Source organism: Falco peregrinus, chromosome 2 (genome assembly GCF_023634155.1).
Source record: "Falco peregrinus isolate bFalPer1 chromosome 2, bFalPer1.pri, whole genome shotgun sequence".
Lineage (NCBI taxonomy): Eukaryota > Metazoa > Chordata > Aves > Falconiformes > Falconidae > Falco > Falco peregrinus.
Window position 1 is genome coordinate 68240759 of NC_073722.1, and position 18144 is coordinate 68258902.

An 18144-nucleotide genomic window follows, 5' to 3' on the forward strand; every position below is an offset into this window, starting at 1 on the left:
AGGAATACCTCTTCTTTGACAGTGCTTATCAGAAAATTTTTCTTGGGCGACCAAGAATCCTCCAACCCATATCCAAAATGAACCAATTTCCAGCTGTGCATTCTGACATCTTCCTACCTAGCACACTCCTAATTTGTGGGTGGTCTGTCTTCTGCTCTGCATTCGTTTTCCTGGTTCTCTCTGTGCCTCATGCTTTGGTAAGAGGATCACACCAGATATTAGTTTATAGCCTGTGACCAAAGAAACATAAGGGATCATTCAACCTTATTTGTTGCGGTCACCATCCTCATTTTACTCTCCCAAAACTATCTTCTACCTTGCAATTATAAGTCTGCTTTATTTGTTCTAAGTTATGCCCCCTAGCATGCAATTTTAACCAGATGCATTTCATAGACCACCAGCCTTCACTATACCATTACAACCACTGTTTAAGATCATTTAGAATCAGCTGCAAACTTGGAGGCTGAAGCTGAACTGTAGTGGGACAAGTGCTGAGCCAGAGGGTTCTCAGCTCCACTGATTGAAGCGACTTGGTTTGACTTTCTTCTCAGATGTATTAAAAAGTTGAGTAATGTATCCACTTATTTACTTACATATCAATATTCCCCCTTGAAGGTAAGTATATGTCTCACCAAAACTAGAGCGACCAAAAGATAACGCTTTGAAAAAACTGCAAACTTTGCAGTTATGAGCCTCATGAAACAGCTTCAGCTCCCTTAAATCTTAACGACAACATGTGTAAGATGAGGAAATGTCACAGTGAGAATGAGGGAGTGGAAGTGGCATATCCCAAGGGCAAACGATTAACAGCTAGATCAGAGATTTGATAAGTATGTGAACGGTAATACTTCACATTTACAGGAATAAACAGTATTTCTCACTAACAATTATTATACAGATGAAAATAGTGCTTCAAATGCATATGGCTTGCAAAAAAGACATTTATGGAGATTTAGAGAGATCTTTCCTTCTCCCAGAATGCAATACATGACTTCAATGAAACATGATGGTAACATTCAACCTTTTACAACGAAGACAAAACAAGTTGGAGCCTTGCCTCTCACAAAAAAGCAGCAGCTTCAGAAGTCTTCTTGGCTACTGATAACAGTATGTCATTTGGATACAGTACAAGTTCATGGAAACTATGAGGTTACTTTTTCCTGATATTAAAAAAAAGAAAAAAATCATTATTCAATAGTGAAAAATAAAGCTACAATTGTGTAGTCATAGTATGGCATTTCCAGTCTGGATGTAGAACAGGCCATGCACACAAGAAAAGCCTTCAGAAACTGCATAAAACTCAAACAATTTTGTAGAAAATAAGTTTTATTTGGCTCCATTTGTACACTTTTTCAAAAAGAAATGCACATTCATACAGTTTGCCTTTCCCAGTGCATGTCTGAATTTGCTCACATAGAGCCATTAATAAAGGCAAAATGTGCCTTTGAAACCATTTCAGACACATAGTATTTTGACTGTAAAGCATCCAAAATTACTAATTTTCCAATTATAACTTATGAAGAAGTGTTTGGGTGTTTCTTCTCTGATTCATCCATGTAACTGTCCCACACAGGGAAGAGATGACAGAACTGCAACAAAGAACTGTCAAGCCAATGGCTAATGGTCATTTCAGGTAGAGCTAAAGATAGGTTATCTATTTCATACTGAGCTGGGGTATAAGAGAAAAACCCAGTGAGGTAACTTGCTCTTTTCAAAAGCCCTAAAACTTTGTTTCAAAACTACAAATCAGCCACTGGTAGTGAGAGTTTGTTTGCAGAGAAAGCGTTCTTTCCCTCGTTGTTTCTCATGGCCAGGTCTCTTTCCTGTTGATGGAGACTATGGAATTGCTTGCTGCTTCTTCTTAAACACTTCATGGAGAGGAGTAAATTCAACTGAGGCTTTCATACAGCACAAACAGTACTAACCCATCAAGTAGCCCCTACAGAAAAAAACCATGAGTTAGAAAAAAACCAACACAGTTAGCAAACACAGGCAGCACTGCTCAAAAATCAAGAGACATACAGTCTTTAAGGACTTCAGACTGTCAAAAACTCTGCTGATCAAAGTATTTAAAACAATAAATCCCGTCCAAGTTACAAACTGACCAGCTTAACTACACACTCTTCCTTGGTTTATTTTCTTCAATGAACACTGAAAATGGATTAGCATCTTCTGAATCCAGCTTCAGTATTTGTTTGGAATTTTTGAAGCCCAGTTTACACCCTACGAAAGATTCTTTATTTCTCTTTACTATTATACTACCAATTAACTTACTCAGTATAACCCAACATTTTCAGGCACTCAACATAACTCTGGTCTCTTTCTCTTCCGTTTCTCTGAAGCCCTGTTTCTTTAATGCACTTCAGAATGAGAACTGTCAAGGCGCATGTACTCCATGAAACAAAGAAAATATCATCAATGAAGCAAGAAAATATAGAGCAGGTTCCTATCCAGGGAACCCATCACTTCTATGTCATGAAACAAAACTTTTAACTGTACTGCAGATGTTAAAATAGTATATTTAAGAAAGGAGGAATGACTGTCATTGTTAACACCTCATGGAGATACTCCAAAAATCAGGTTTCAGCTATTCTAAGTGAAATGGATGAACTGAGAAATACAAGGGGTAGGGACGGTGAATGGAATTGAAAATCCTGCATTTGGATTTTGCATAGCCTGAAAGCTCCAGGTCTTTCATACCTTTTTATCTGTGAATATATACGTATTAAGATGTTACATATATTGTATGCTTCAACACTATGTTCAGTTTTCCAGCAACAAAAACCCCCGAGACATTAGCTTCACTTTAGGACTCCTTTGGATGTTTCTGAACACTGCTGCCATCAGTTCTTCCAGTTACGATCTCTCATATACTGTCACTATAAAGAACTCAATTGCCTTTCCTTGAGTTCTTTGAAACTTTTTTTTTTCCTCAAAGCCCTACTTTTACCTGATCAGTACACTCAGTCTACCTCAAAATTCATTGTAAATCAGATTTGCTAATCATATCTTCTGACATACCAAGAACTGTCACCTTTTCTTAACCGCAGCACAATCTTACAGTAGCCGGCCCCAAAAGCATCCCACCTCATTCAAGGTAGCTTGTTCCACAAAAAGCATTCAAAAAAGCAACTTACAGCCAAGCTGCAGGTCTTCAGCATACCTCACTGTATTTTCTGTTACTCTCAAATTTAACATAGGCTCATGAGACACGAAAGAGAAAAAAACTTGAAGAGTATTAAATCACTTACGGTAATTTCATCCTCATGAAAACTCTGGCCATGAAGAAGCTCAAAAGCACGCTGACAAATCCAATAAAGAGCAAGAGAAACCTATTCAGCTTGGGGATATTTGGTGCATTGGATCGATCCAGAATTATGAATCCTAGGCCACCCATTGTGAAGAGGAAGCTGGATGCAAGCCCTTCCATAATATATTGCCCATTTACTCTAAAGGGAAAAAAAAGAGGGGGAAGAGAGTCAGAAAAAGATTAGTTTTAAAGAAACTGCTTAAATTTCAAGCCCCACCTACTCAACTTGGTTTAACTGTACAAATTCACAGGATGATTAACCTTGATGGCTGATTTTCTAACAAAAAGTAGGTATGAAAACTGACTTTATGCAATTACATCAATGCTTTAATATGCAATTTATCTCCAGGACTGATAGTCTGCAAGGCGACCAGTCAAGTGTACTAGTGGTTTTAAACATAATGGTGTATACTAACGGCTATCACACAACCTCATCAGTTTTCAGAAATATCTAGTCCAAAGTAGCACCTGGTTTCATAGATGACTCGAGGCATGGACCCATGACCCCTGGGCCACTGAGCTTTCCAAGTCTTATTTCCATCCCAACATTTAGGCAGCAGTGCCTGAATCCTCACCTCAGTACAAATCCCACTCAAAGCACTATGTCGGCATACAAAGTGCATCTACTGGTTCCAGCACACCACAAATGCAGTTCTCGCCTGCGGTATGTTTTGTTACTGAGTCGCTGAACCTGAACATATTGATTGTGGGGACCCAGCCTGGAAGTTCCCCAGCTCCTGTCAGTCCATACAGCTATACTTCCTTCTTACAAAGCTCAGATGGAGAGAGGGGAAGCCAAGATGCAGAAAGAATACTGCACCTGGATCATGTCTCCTGCTTCCCACAGTTACTGAACCTTTTTCCTATCCTCATAATTAACAATACTAGCAACGTCGTAAGATTGGCATGGATGAAACTACTGTGGACGTTAATACAGAAGTTTATAATTATTGTCCCACATCCTGAAAAGAAACAATTTTGTCTTGTTTCATGTTGTTTTCACTGAAAGTGAACAAAGTACACTGAAAGTGTACTAAGGTGCTATCAACTCCTGCAGCAGCCTAATTCATCTACACTGCAACAATCCGAGCCAGAAACATACATCTAGTCCAAGTCAAAATCTGTCTATGAGGCATGTCAGACTCACAGATTCAAAGAATTTTTTCAGTATTTAACAAAAGCTATTATTTGTTTCCACACATATAAAACACACAAGTACAAACATAGATTTAACCTCTTCAGACCATTTTGTCACTAAGCAGTCTCTAGCTTACTTTCAGTAACGGAAGCAAAAGGCTCAAAGAAAACACTGTTCTTACACATTTGTAAATATGTTCTGCATGTTCAGACATGAGTCCCAACTACACTAGAGTTGAACAGGCCAGAACCAAAAGTTTCACAAAGATTATGTATGCTGCTATTAAGCATGATTAAACGTGTCTGCATCCACCATAAAACCCAACTGTAGCAGCAAGAGTCTGGAAGAAAGAGAAGCACTGCCAGAGCAAATCTTTCTTATCAAATTTAAGTTTTGGAAGGACTGAGGTTTTTTACTTGCATTCATTTCAATGCCTTTTATTATTATTTTTTTTTAATATTTACAAACCAAAGACTGATATAGAAGAGATCCTGCCTTGCACAGAGGGCTCAAAAAAAAGTAGATGCATAGCTCTGTAGGAAAATTTCATTCACTTGCATTTAGGCATTTGCAGCTTGCTTGCAGCGGCAGAGCCCTTCTCCTACCTGTATGCCAAGAAGGCCACTGGCCTCTGATGCCCGTGTTCATCTGTCATTGACCCCACGCTGGGAGGTTCCACAATCACGTCATATATAATCCCTGCGAGAAGAAAAGCATGCATGATCTTTAACTTATAGCAGCAAACAGCGAGAACCACCCTAACACCGCAGGGAAGCTCGGAGTTGGCCCCGGGTCGTGTTTTACTACCGGCTTGGAGCCGGACAAGGGGGTAGCAGCGGCTCTGCTACCGGGGCAGGGGCCAGCAGCCCGCCCCGCTGAGGAAGAGCTACCCCACAGGCGGGTCCTCCCGCCACACCTCCCGCCCCACCGGCCCCTCACCTCCGGTGATGAGGAAGTAGGACACCACCACCAGCGCGTAAACGGTCATGGCCGAGGGCATGTGCACCCAGCTCGGCCGCTTCAGCTTGATGTTGGGGCACTCGAGCACGGCGAAGGGCAGGCGGTACAGCGTCTCCATGGCGGCGGCACGGCCCAACGCAGAGCCGCACACCGCTGCTCCCCGCCGCGGCCGCCCTCCGCAACCGGACACGAAGGCGGAAACGGAAACGGGCTGCCGCGTCCGGGAAGGGGTAAATTAACAAATTAAAAGGAGGAAAAAAAAAAAAAAAAAAAAAAAAGGGCAATACAACGAACAGCCCAAACGTTAGGTCCAGACTGAAAGGATGGACAGAAAACGCTAAAACTTTTTTTCTGCCCAAAATCATTCTGGGAACACAGAGCGCCGGCCGCCGGAGGATTTAGCCATTTTACTCACCTGCCAGGACCCAACAACCCTGACGTGTCGGTGCTGGGTAACGGCGAGGCGCGTGGGGCGGGGCGGGGCGAAGGGGGCGGACCCGCCCCCGGGCCGGGCAGCCACGTGGCCGCCCCCGCCGCGCCGCGGGCAGCGTGTGGGTCCGTGCGGGCTCGCCACCAGCCGCGCTTCTGGAATCCTCCCTACGGGCAGGAGCCTCACCGGCCGCGGGGCGGGAGCGCTCCTCGGGGCCAAGCGGCCCGAGCGCTGCGGCAGGTCCCCGGCAGCGGGGGAAACCCCTCGCCCTGCGGTGAGCCTGCGCGGCCGGGCCGGGGAGACGCGGGCCCGAGGGAACGGAAACGATCCTCAGCCGAGCCCCCGTGTCTGCGGGGCCGGGGTGCCCCGTGCATGCGGCGCCCCTTCTGGCCCGCAGCCCGAGGAGACACACACACCCCACTTCCCCCCAGCCGTCCGTGCTCTGAGACCGGGGCAGGGGCCGAGCGCAGGGGGCACCTGTGTGTGCACAGGCCGGCTCACGCCTCCGCTCAGTCCACAAACACCGTGTCAGCCCAGGCCAGCCACAGGGCGACCCGCCACTGTCCTCAGCTGGGCAGGGAGAGAAGCACCCAGGGGAGGGATAAGGGAGAGAAATTCCACATTTTGAGTAGAAGCATGTGCAGTTGCTCTTGCTTTGCCAGTGGGGCTGGGGAGAGCCCTCAGGGCAGTTCCGTTTTCTCTCTACCTTTAGCTGAGCTGAGGTCTAGTCTCCTGACAGCACAGGGTTTGCTGCAGAAGAGGCACCTGCAGCCAGGGACTGAATTCAGAGTGCTAGTGAAGTAATAAGTCCATAAAGAAAAAAACCAACAACAAAACCCACCCACCCGCGGGAAGACTGATGCCTTTCAGCAGACATCATTTAACACGGGGGAGGGGCAGTAAATATGATCTCAATACCAACCCTTCCCTCCACTCCCGATTACGTGAGCGTGTTTAAAAGCACCCACTCCAGGTGAACATGCTTTGCCTCACCACGCCATCCATCCTACTACCCACCACACAGAGGGCACCGGCAGCCCTGACCCACAGGACTGCCCCCATACCTACTGCGGCTGTCTGCCAAAAAAAAAAAAAAAAGCCTTACTACCATTTCACTGACACTTTGCCTCACAACTGCTTTTATGTCTGCCTACAGTGGCGATACCAATTCTCCTAACTCATAACTCAATTACCTTTCAGTGCAATCACATCACTTATATCATATTATAACCATTATATTATATATAACGGTTTTCAGTCTTAGCCCTCCCGTTCAGAAAGATCTCCTTCTCAGTGCGATTTGCCTGTCAATAGATGTTTATGACATTTTTCCTAATTATTCCAAAAGTATTCTCCCTCTATCTTGCCTCCTTTCCAAAACCCCCAAGGAAAACTAATGTCACAGCTTTTAATGTAAAACAAGAGCACTTTCGGTGCAGGGTACAAATGCTCACCCTACTTGCTGCTCCTGCTTTAAAACCATTTTTCCAGCATGCCAAAGTACTGAAGTTTGTACAAGCACAGCAAGGCAACAACTAATATTTTAACCTTGTAAACTAACTACATTAACAGCACCTAAAAATGTCAGGGTACTAGTGTTAGTCTTAAAAACTCCTATAATTAGCTACAGCCTTTAGAACAAGTTTTACATTTAATACTTACCAACAATATTGTTTTAATGACCTGAGACACTGTGAAGCAAATCTTGGGAGGTACAGCTGCTTTCACCATGCATGGTGTTAAGTCAGTGTAGTGGTTTAACGCTGGCCAATGCCTAAGCACCACGCAGCTGCTCACTCACAGTGGGACAGGGGAGAGCACTGGAAAGGTAAAGGTGACAACTGGTGGGCTGAAATGAAGTTTTATAGGTAAAGCAAAATCTGCACATGCAAACAAGGCAAAAGAAGGAATTCATATTTTCCATGGGCAGGCAGGTGTTCAGCCATCCCCAGGACAGCAGGGCTCCATCACACATAACGGTTACTTGGGAAGACAAATGCCATAATACCAAATGTCCCCCGCTTCCTCCTCCTTCCCCCCGCTTTTATATACTCAGCATGACATCATATAGCATGGAATATCCCTTTGGCTAGTTCAGGTCAGCTACCCCAGCTGTGTCCCCTCCCCATTGCTTGGGCCACTCCAGCCCTCTTGCTGGCAGGGCCTGAGAAACTGAAAAGTTGAAAGTCCTCATAGTATAAACGTTACGCAGCAACAACTAAAAACCTCAGCGGTATTAACACTGCTCTCACACCAAATCCAAAACACAGCATTCACCAGCCCCTAAGAAGAGAATTAACTCTATCCCAACTGAAACCAGCCTGGACCACAGCAACCTCCTGCCCTCAAAGCCAGGAGGCACCAACACCATCGCTGTGAATTTGCGGGCAGTTGACCCAAAGTACGAGCTCGCTGCTGCCAAAAGGGAAGTCTTGTCAACTCAGTTTTCTGTGATGTTTCTTGGTTGACTGTAGAGAAGCTTCAGAGCCAGGTAAAGTGTGAACAGACATTATACAGTCAGGAGGAGGAATCTGCACACATCTCAGTCACAGCCTGAGCAGATTCCGCAAGTGATCTTAGAAACCTCTTCAAATGGCATCCTCACTGCTCCCCGTAAGTCTATGTGCTCAGTAATTATTTCTCTTTCTTATGGCAGTGGTGGAGCTCACTACTTTTTGAAAAAATAGTTCTTGGTAAAAATGGATACCCACATCTTCTCAGATACTAAGAGAAGTTCCAAAATTCAGAGCTGGGGGTGAGGAATACCACTGCACCCACAGACAGTGCAAGAACAAGTGTGTTAAAGCACTCCTGGATAGCATCAGAAGCACATTTACAGTTCTCTCTACAAAACACAATGAGGCAAAGTAGCAAAACAAGCCCATTTCCACTTCTTACAATTGCTTTTTACATCACATCACTGATAATAAACCAACGCAACTTCAGTTCACTACCAGAAGCCTAAATTGCTAATGCTAAAACCTACTTCTGAGAGCAACTGAAGGTCTGCCCTAGCTGTGCCCTGGAACTCTGCTCATATCAATCACACCTCTAACTGCTGACCCAGAAAGCACCCAACAAAAAGAATACAACAGCTGCAGCTTTCTTCCAGGAGATCCAGATGTAGCAGTATGCAACTGTCTGGTGGATGCAGCATTGGCTTCCAGAAGTCAAGACTATTCAACCCACCCTCAGACTCAAGTAACAATAACTGCAGGACATACTAGTAGAAAAAATTTCTACCTTAGGCCTATACTAGCTGTCCTTTTCTTCATCTGACAATCTCTCCTCCCATCTTTAGTCTTAGTCTTGTTTGCTTTTCTTCTTCAGATACTTAACTTCCTCCTAGGCCAAGTCCTCCAATGACCAATACAGCTGTTGCCATGAAAAAAATCAAAAACAAAACCAAGTATCAAACCTGCATTGCTCAAAGTTACTCCAGCTCCTATACGGGACTGTGAGGCAGACCTGGGAGTCCTGTTTAACCAGACCTCCTTCCACCCGCCTGATTTCCCTGCCCGCGTATCGCACAGAACACAGCATCCTGATTTACAGCATTTGTGCCACCAAAACCCAATTCTGCATTATACAAGCTGAGAAGCAGTTCCTACCAGCTTTGACTAGCACACGGAATGACAGGACACAAGAAAAGTGGAGCTTTCATTTATTGGGGTGAAACTACAAATAGATTCACTTTGACTTCTGGCTCTGTGCTTGTGCCTTCAACACCTTCACAACAATCTTCTGCTCCTCAATAAGAAAAGCTCGTTTGATTCTGGAAAGTAAAGAAAAAAAAACCAAACAGCTTTAGGACATTTATCTACTTGAGTGAAAACACAAAGACAAAGTTACAATTAGTTTTGCTGTCTCAAACACTGTGTTAGTTCCACAACAAAAAGGGAAACCATGGATGTTCTTGTCAGCATCAAAATACAGCGACAGTGTCTAAAAGTAGTGGTTTGGGGAATGAGGCCCAGTATGCCTGCAAATTTAGGGCGAGTGGCTTGTAGGCGAGCAAGGTAATACCTGATGGCTGAACACTGGAAAAATCTACCACCTTGACTAACTTTGAAGGAAAAAACAAAAGCCCTCACTGGTAATCTAGTAATTCTTAAAGGCAGAACTGGCGTGACGAGTCATGGTCAGCTCTCTTCCTTAGAACTACAAAAACTTTATGGTGAGTCTAGTTCTCGACAAGAACAGTTCCCCTCTCAGCATTAAAGCTTCTTTGCACATAAACAGAGAAGACCCTGCCAGGTCAAGTCATGGCTAAATAGGATTATAGACACATGGGGCCACCATGCAAGTGGACCTACATGACAGTACTCGGACATCAACAGCCTATTTGGCGGTTTCAAGTTAAAAGCACAAATATACCATACATACTCTTCTACCTTACAACATGAAAATGCTATCCTACATACCACCTGGCATATATGACTACCTTTGCAGTACACAAAACCCACCAAAGATGCCTAAACAGGCAGCAGAAAACCTGCCCATTACAGGAAAGAAGGTGACTGTTCTTTTGTTTAGGCAGAGAAAGACATACTCATGTATTAAAAACGACCTACATAAAGTGTTTGGGAAAACACTCAGAAAGAAAGTGGCTTTTAACACAGAAAAGTTATGCTATGGATCTGCAGCCGTAACAACCCATCTTCAGTAGCACCTAATGCCATTTAACTTAGAACTCAAAAAGAAAAAATGCTGGCCAGATATGCACTACAGATGAGAAGACTGGCATTAGACTGCTGACTCCAGAGATCTGCTTCGATTACCATTCACAAACATGACATGTTCATTGTAATAAACATTATTCCTCAAACTTGCCAAGGAAGTATAGAATCTACAGTTGTTACACAATAAAACTGAATCCAGTTGAGGCCCAGCAAAGGCCATCTTAAAGCTTAACTGCCTAAAGATGCTTAATAGGCAACCAATTAATAACTCTGAATCCCAAAACACCACAAAGAAGCCAAAAGCTCCATTGATTTTAACTAGTATCTTTACATAAGACAAAATGGGATAACAGAAGTCACAAATCTTTACTACAGAGACTAAATATAAAATACAAAAATCCCAAATGAGCAGACTGTTTAGCACCGAAGCGAGAGTGCAGTAAGAAATCATTAAGAACATAAGGTCTCTACAAAGGAGCTTCACATGCATTAACTAGCTTAAACCGAAAGAACAAAATCGCACACATCACTACTAACGTGCCTCACGCTTACCCTCTCCATTTTACTACACCAATCTCAGAGAATAACCTTCAAAATCTTGGTCCACATTATGTATACAGTGACATGTAAAAATCTTGTATAATGTTACCTCAAGAATAAAGTTAGCTTTCTGCAAGCTTACCTGTCGCGAACACACTTAGCACACATGGAACCACCATAGGCTCTGCTAACATGTTTCTTCGTTTTTGACAGCCTCATAAGAACTTTAGGACGCACAGCACGAACCTAAAGAAAGCAAAAAAATGAGAAGTCTATCATAAGACAGCGATTCTGAATAACAACCGTATCAAGAAAATTCACTTTGATAAGTTTAAAAAAGCAGCAACACTTGAAGTTGACTAAGATGCAAGAAAGCGACAGAAGTCGTGGTGGGTCTATGTGCCATCTTCAGTATTCCTAGGCTGAGCTTTTCATTCTACCTCTGGGGTTCACCAACAGGTTCATTAAAAAAATGGTCTATAAAAAAGATTATTTTCCCACAAAAGGCCATCAATATTCATGCATTCCCATCACTGTTAAGAGCCATAGTGTTACACCAAGAAAGTATTTGCGAGAACACTATCACATTAAAAACATTAATTCCTTTTTTCTAAAATTAAAAGTCAAACTTACAGGGATTTTTTGAAAGCCTACCTAATAGGTCCAATTTAGACTTTTAAACCTACTACAGAATCACCTTGGTCTAGCTCTAAAAATTGCAGCCAGCTACATCTCAAAAAACAAAAGAACTTTGATGTAACAGCAATGAGAAGTGTAAGCATTAAAAAAGCACTTCCTCTAAGTTTTCAAAACTTATTTTGACAGTTAAGCTTTACAACATTCGTAGAATATTTTAAATAAGAAAGTTGTTCCAGTGAGAATTCATCAATAAACATATTATATTACTTGAAAAGGCTCTTTATGCTAAAAAAAAAACTGTTAAAAAAAATATCTTATGCTTACACCACGAAGTCTTCCTGGGCATATACCACATGCTGACTTTGGTGCCTTCCCCACTTTCTTGGTGTAAAGGTAAACAATCCTGTTCCCGGGTGTTCGGGACCTAAGTGCAGCAGAAAAATAGTCAGTTAACATAACAATCAAAACTTAAAATTAGCCTTCTCAAAAAAATAAGTTCTTGGAAACTGTATCTTACTTACAGTCTGGTCTTGTTGGAAGCTGTGTTGTAGGACAACCTACGGCGGTAGGTCAGGCGCTGAACCATTTTTTACACCTAAATTAGTCAAAAAGAAAGCAGCACTAGTTTAAAGGCTGACTGTCTACATGGAAGTTTACTTATTACAGCACCACCTACACCTAAGCACTAGGTCTCTTGCCCAGGGGCTGCTAATTCTATGTCAGCATTAACAAAACTAAAGCCTTTCCTCATCAACAGCCAATACAACTACATTAAAAAACAACACACGCCAATGCGCAGAATGTGATTTGCAACAAAAATCCATCCGAACTAACTTGAATGCAGCTCAACATCCTGGTCTCGCCCGTATGAGGTGATGCTGACCCAGCAAACCGTTCAAAGCTTTAGCACTATGTATTTTCTAACCATCATAAGCCTGGCTGACAAGCGAGCTGAAGCAAACGCCGTCTCTTGGTATTTCCCCAGACAGCAAACTGCGCCAGCCGCACTCCAGGCCCGGACCGGAGCCTTCGCCCAGCCCAGCCCAGCGCGACGAGGCCAGCGAAGGCCGCCGTACCGCCTCCGCGGCGGCGCCGAGCAGCAACGCCCCAGCGGGGGCTCGGCAGCCCTCAGCGCCCCTCACCAGCCCCCGCCGCCGGGGCTGGCACCCCTCGGACGCTGGGCCGGGCCGGCCGGGGCCCAGCGCTGCAGCCCCCGGCATCGGCCGGCTGCGGCCCGGAAGACGGGACGGGGCCCGGCCGCGGAGGCCTCTGGAGGCCCGGCCTCTCCGCCGCGCAGCTCTGCCCCCGCCGGAGCCCCTCACCACACACCCCCGGCGCCCCCGGCCGCCTCTACCGCCTGCCGGGCCGCGGATGCGGGCGGATGCGCGCCGACCGCCCTCAGCTCCCCACCGCCATACCTGGCGCCGCCGGACCCGGAAGAGGAAGCGGAAACGCGCGGGTCAACGTTGAAATAGCGGCGCGCCGGCACCCGGAAGGAATAGCGGCACCTGCGCGCTGTGGCGCCTCTCCCGGCCACGGAGGCGGGCGGGCGCCGCCATGTTGTACGCGAGCGGAGGTGCCGGGCGCCGCCATGTTGTACGGCTGCAGGGGGCGGGCGCCACGGCCGGGGGCAGGCCTCTCTGCTGCAGGTGCTCCGCCTTGCACAGGGGGATCGCACACGCGTCCTCCCGCCCTGCCCCCACGGCTTGTTTTGGGTTTTGTCTGTTTTAATGAAAAAGCGTTTTTCTAAAACCATCAGCGTCTTGTTTTGGTTTCTTTTGGCTTGTTTTTTTGGCTTGTTTTGAGTTTTGTCTGTTTTAATGAAAAAGCGTTTTTCTAAAAACCATCAGCGTCTTTCCTCAGCAAGAACATTTTGTTCTTCATTATGGCAGTTAGGGAGTTGTAGGCCCACAAGCCGTTTCTCAGCCTGCTCTTCTCTGTATCGCAGGTCACTCACACACGCCTTTCCACCCGCCGACCCGGCCCATAACAGACCTGGGAACAGCGTGCTCTGCCGCAAAGCAACCCGGGCCACAGCCTGCCCCCCTGCAGGACTGCATCCCTTCTCCTGCCATCCTCAGCGCGGAGAGGGTTGCCCCTTCCCTCTTTTTGCAGCGTTCTGGTTGTTCAGGAACGCCTGGCCTGGAGGGCTGCAGGCCAACCCCCCGCACCGCCCCAGCCCCGCAGGCTCATCCCCGCGCGGGGCTCTGGGGATCAGCACACCCCGACATCGGCCTGGCACCTCCTCGCTGCGCCAGCAGCTGTGCTCGGAGGCTGGGGCAGAAAATCCTCTTGCCTGTTGGTTTGCCAAGGCACGGACTCGCTGTCTCAGGGACAGGCGCTCAAGCAGGAATATGAAGATATGAAACTTGCTCTGTCGGTCAGGTCAAAGGTTCACCTGACCCAACATCCCATTTCTGACACACAGGTACCTACAAACATGAGGGAAACAGGAGAGGGCTAGTTGATCTTTCACTTAATACACCCTCCCCACATTCAGCAGTCAGCACCTTACAAGCCTCCTGAGCTGGGTGATGTTTTCTGACTTTGGTATTTAACAGCCTCTGGTAGATCCTCGAGCAAAGAAAAGGAAGGAAACAGCAAGAACTAAGGGAATGTAAGATTGCTTTTCAGCAGCCAGAAACAGCATGCCAGTGGTGACAGATCTGCCAAATTTGCAGTTACTAAAAAATAAACACAAAAGCTACCCCTCATCAGCTCCTTGCAATTGCATTAAGCACCACTTTTGTAGGGAGGAAAGGAGCGACGCTCACCGGAAGGAGCCCCACCGGATTACACTTCTCCCAGACGTTTGTTTCAGCTCCCATCCCATGCATGCACATTGACAAGCAGAGCTGGCCTCCGCGCTCTGAAACCAGCAGCTGGCTGGCAATAGGAAGGCCCCCACTATCCATTTCTGGCCTCCCTAATGGATCCTGCTGCCACCCCGCCACACAGCACCAACACATCGAAGACCAAGAGAATTTAAAGCACACGTTTCCATCCCTTCTGCTCCCCAGCTGGTGGTGGTCCTGCTCTGCCACGCAAAGTCCATCCCCTCCTTCTCATGGCACACATGAATGTTGTGGCTGCTGCTGCAATTGGTGCTGACTTGTACGGGCAAAATCTTCGTACATCATCTGTGCGAAATCTCCCTCTTCAAGGAGCACAGGATTGGTCCCACCATCTGTAAGCCCCAAAATGCTCTTTTGCTCTGCTGGCCTGAGCAATGTTCTGCAATGATAACCAGGGACCTGCACATTAAATATGTAGGATGCTGCTGCCATCATTAGCAGCTTCAGCTTTGCTTTTGGAGAGTACCAGGTGCCCAGAAAGCTTTGATGTGTGCTCCTGGCCTTATTTGCGAGTTTGTAACTCGCAGTTCATTGTACTGCATCCTCCCTGTTTTCGATCTATAATTATTATTTTGGCTAATTATTGACTCTTTTTAAAGTGCAAATTATGGACATCAGAATTTTTCTAATTCATGAAAGAAAAGAAAATATGTATGAACTAGATTTTAGGGTATATTTAAAATAGGAGAATATTTCAGATGACAAGTAAATTTCAGAGCAATTAGAGTATTTAATATGAACCTTCTCGGCCCAGAACCCTGAGGGGAATAAGAAAGCCAATTAAATTAGATTAAATATAATGCCTAAATATAAAAGTGTAACAGAATCCAATTGTTAGAGAACAACACTATTAAATTATGATGGCGTACTTTAGTTTAGATGTTGTCAGTGCAACAGGTAACTATTTTATTATTAAATAACAGTATTGATATTTTTTTGAACTTGCCCAGTTTGGGCTCTAAACACAACCGGTGTAAATTTTAGGCGCTGTCAATTACATTCCAGTGGTTCACTTCTAATGCACTGGCCCAGTTTTTCAAACATTTTCAGTTTATTTTGTAAGAGGAACAGGGCTGTCAGGCAAACAGCTCGCTAGAGCATCTAGGAATGTTAGCTTTATGACAGCTGGGTTTATGCTATCTAATAGGGGGATGAGATTTGAAGCAGGAGCTCACTATGCCCATTTTGTACAGTTTAGTGTTAGTCAAGTGATTCTCTCGTGTTCTCTGCTACTCCTACCTCTTCATAGGACCAAACCATCTCTTTTGGGAGCAGTTATTTTCTACATCCAACATGTCTCATTAACTTTCTGCACTTTCTTCTTTCCTTGAATGCAACAAAGGAGATGGATTAGCAGACGTGCAACCCATCAACTTGGAAGAGTAACAGTGGCATCCTATTAAAACCATTTTTTCCTTTCTAGTATGTCAGTGGAAGAACAGGGTCTGAGGATGTGGACTTTTTCCTTAAAATCTGGATGTTAGCTTCCAGGGTGTATTTGCTTATTGGCAGTGTAAAACTGGAAACCTTTTTTCTACCAGAGATGATTAGGAAGATAATCATATCCAATGGCAGAACAGTAATTAGTAACGTGGTGCCTTTTGCAGCAGCCAGCAAGTTGTCACCGTCTTCTGTTACTGCACCAAAAAAGCGTTTTGTTCACAGTTTAAGACCAGTTCTTGGAATGCTGACCATCCTTGCTTTCTTTTCCACATGGTCCTCTCCTTACCTCTCTTTTTTCTTAAAGTCCCTATCTATGTGCACAGCCATTTGCTTGGTCCCATGGGAAGTTCCACCAGAGTAAGAGCAAGAGTGCCCAAATGAATAAGACTTGATAAGCCTAGCTGGACCCATGGAAAGCATCCCCCTTTACTTTCCTCACCCTCCTGTCCTGCTTCCAGGGATCTCCCAGGCCCCACAAGGACTCCACTGCTCCATCAACCTCTCTTTACAGATCTTTCTAGGTCTCTCTGGCACCGTAAGGTACAGTTAAAAAATGAGAGTTTGTTTTCACTTGTGTTCACTTGCTGTCATACCAACCTCGACTAGCAAATTCTAAGAGGCATGGGAAGGAAAGTCAGCCTGTGTGCAAGTACATACTGCGTACTGAAGAGAAGAAAAAAAAGTGATGGCTGAGGGATATACTGCTCCTGTTAAGTTGCAGCCACAGTACCATTTCTATGAAGAGTGGATGAATATGTGTTTTAGAAACATCTCACTGAAATCAGAATCCAACCTCAGGTGCTGCTTGTATGCAACCGGCAGGATTAGGTCTGTAAATGAAGGAAGGATGCAAGAAACCTTGGAAAAGTACTAGCAACTGCCAGAAAGGGCAGAAAGAAGAGGTCCAACGATCCATTGTCTCTCCAGAGCTATACTTTTTCTTAAAAATCCCGTTACCTTTCCTCATTAACTGTGTGGCATGTGTCACAATCTGATTATATTCATTTATATCAGCATAACCTTCCACAACACAGACCAGTGCAAATTATGTTATGAGAAACTGTAGCTCATTTCCATTTCAGTGGAGCTTGTTAAACAAGCAAAATTATTTTGTAGCAAAGGGAAAAACAATTTAGTGGAATGCACTCCTAGCATAGGAAGTACATAACATCGTATTTGGGTTGAAACTTTTTCTGTCAGAAATGTCATAACCCCGTAAAAAAGAGAATTAAAATCCCGTTATTTTAATTTACATCTAGCCACGAGATAAGTAAAGTTATCATTGAAATTCTAATTAAATAGGATGATTGACTAAGGTAGGACATCAAAGAAGAGAAGTGAATATGATAAGTCAAAGTCTTATTAATTAGTCCGCGTGGAAGAAATTCCAGGGACGTCAAGCTGAGGCTGCTGCAAGGAGAAAAAAAGCAGACAAGAAAATGTGTGTTTCTTTGAAGTTAGGAACTGAGATAGTGATGGAGGTAATTGTGTCTGACTGGATCCAGTAATGAAGAGCCATAAATCAGACCTAGGAATCGGAGGAAAGATTCTAGTAACGAATGTGGCTGCCCCCCTGCTGCGAAGAAACAGAATGCAGAGCTGACTAATTGACCCAGTCTATCTCCCAGTAGCTCTCTGTTATTATTTATTAATTTTTAATTTCTGAATTATTTACGTTCTGGGAAATTATTTTTGACAGCCTGTTAGGCGTGCCAAAGTTAATGGAGGATGAAAGGACCGGTACTAGAATTAGCGGGGATGTAGTCACAGGCTACTGAATTTAATGATTTTGGAAGGGAAAATTGATTTCACACAGCGTGTCACTTTATACTACTTTAGGGATACACCAGCTATTTGATTAATTGAGGAATAACCAACTCAAAGTATATTTGAAGTGTAAATGAATCACAGTGCTCAGCTGTTTATTTTTCCCCTTTTCTGATGAGAACACTGAGTTTGCTTAAAGTTGCTGATTAAAACCAATACAGGTAGGCCCCATATTCACACCTGCTTACTTCCTCCTGCCTTAGAAAAAAAAAAATTAATTTCACCATCTGGAGGAGACATGCAATCCTCTGTCTCACTTGGGATGGAGTTCGTCCCTCCTACACAATGCCTAATTAAATAGGCTTTGTGTGCATTCCCCC

At 44.6% G+C, this 18144-nt stretch overlaps 2 protein-coding genes across 2 annotated transcripts; both read right to left on the minus strand.

Annotated features, from left to right (window-relative positions):
* Window positions 1-923: 923 nt before the first annotated feature.
* OSTC (oligosaccharyltransferase complex non-catalytic subunit) lies at window positions 924-5611 on the minus strand. The gene is made up of 4 exons (XM_005238044.4): window positions 5388-5611; window positions 5054-5147; window positions 3252-3449; window positions 924-1939 (listed from the first exon to the last, which is right to left on the minus strand). Exons 1-4 carry the CDS (start codon window positions 5524-5526, stop codon window positions 1921-1923), a joined length of 450 nt encoding a protein of 149 aa, XP_005238101.1. The 5' UTR covers window positions 5527-5611; the 3' UTR covers window positions 924-1920.
* Window positions 5612-9485: 3874 nt separating this feature from the next.
* RPL34 (ribosomal protein L34) lies at window positions 9486-13253 on the minus strand. Its single transcript, XM_005238046.4, has 5 exons — window positions 13118-13253; window positions 12221-12294; window positions 12024-12123; window positions 11203-11306; window positions 9486-9613 (listed from the first exon to the last, which is right to left on the minus strand). The coding sequence occupies exons 2-5, from the start codon at window positions 12283-12285 to the stop codon at window positions 9529-9531; spliced, it is 354 nt and encodes a 117-aa protein (XP_005238103.1). The 5' UTR covers window positions 12286-12294; window positions 13118-13253; the 3' UTR covers window positions 9486-9528.
* Between the last annotated feature and the right edge of the window lie 4891 nt (window positions 13254-18144).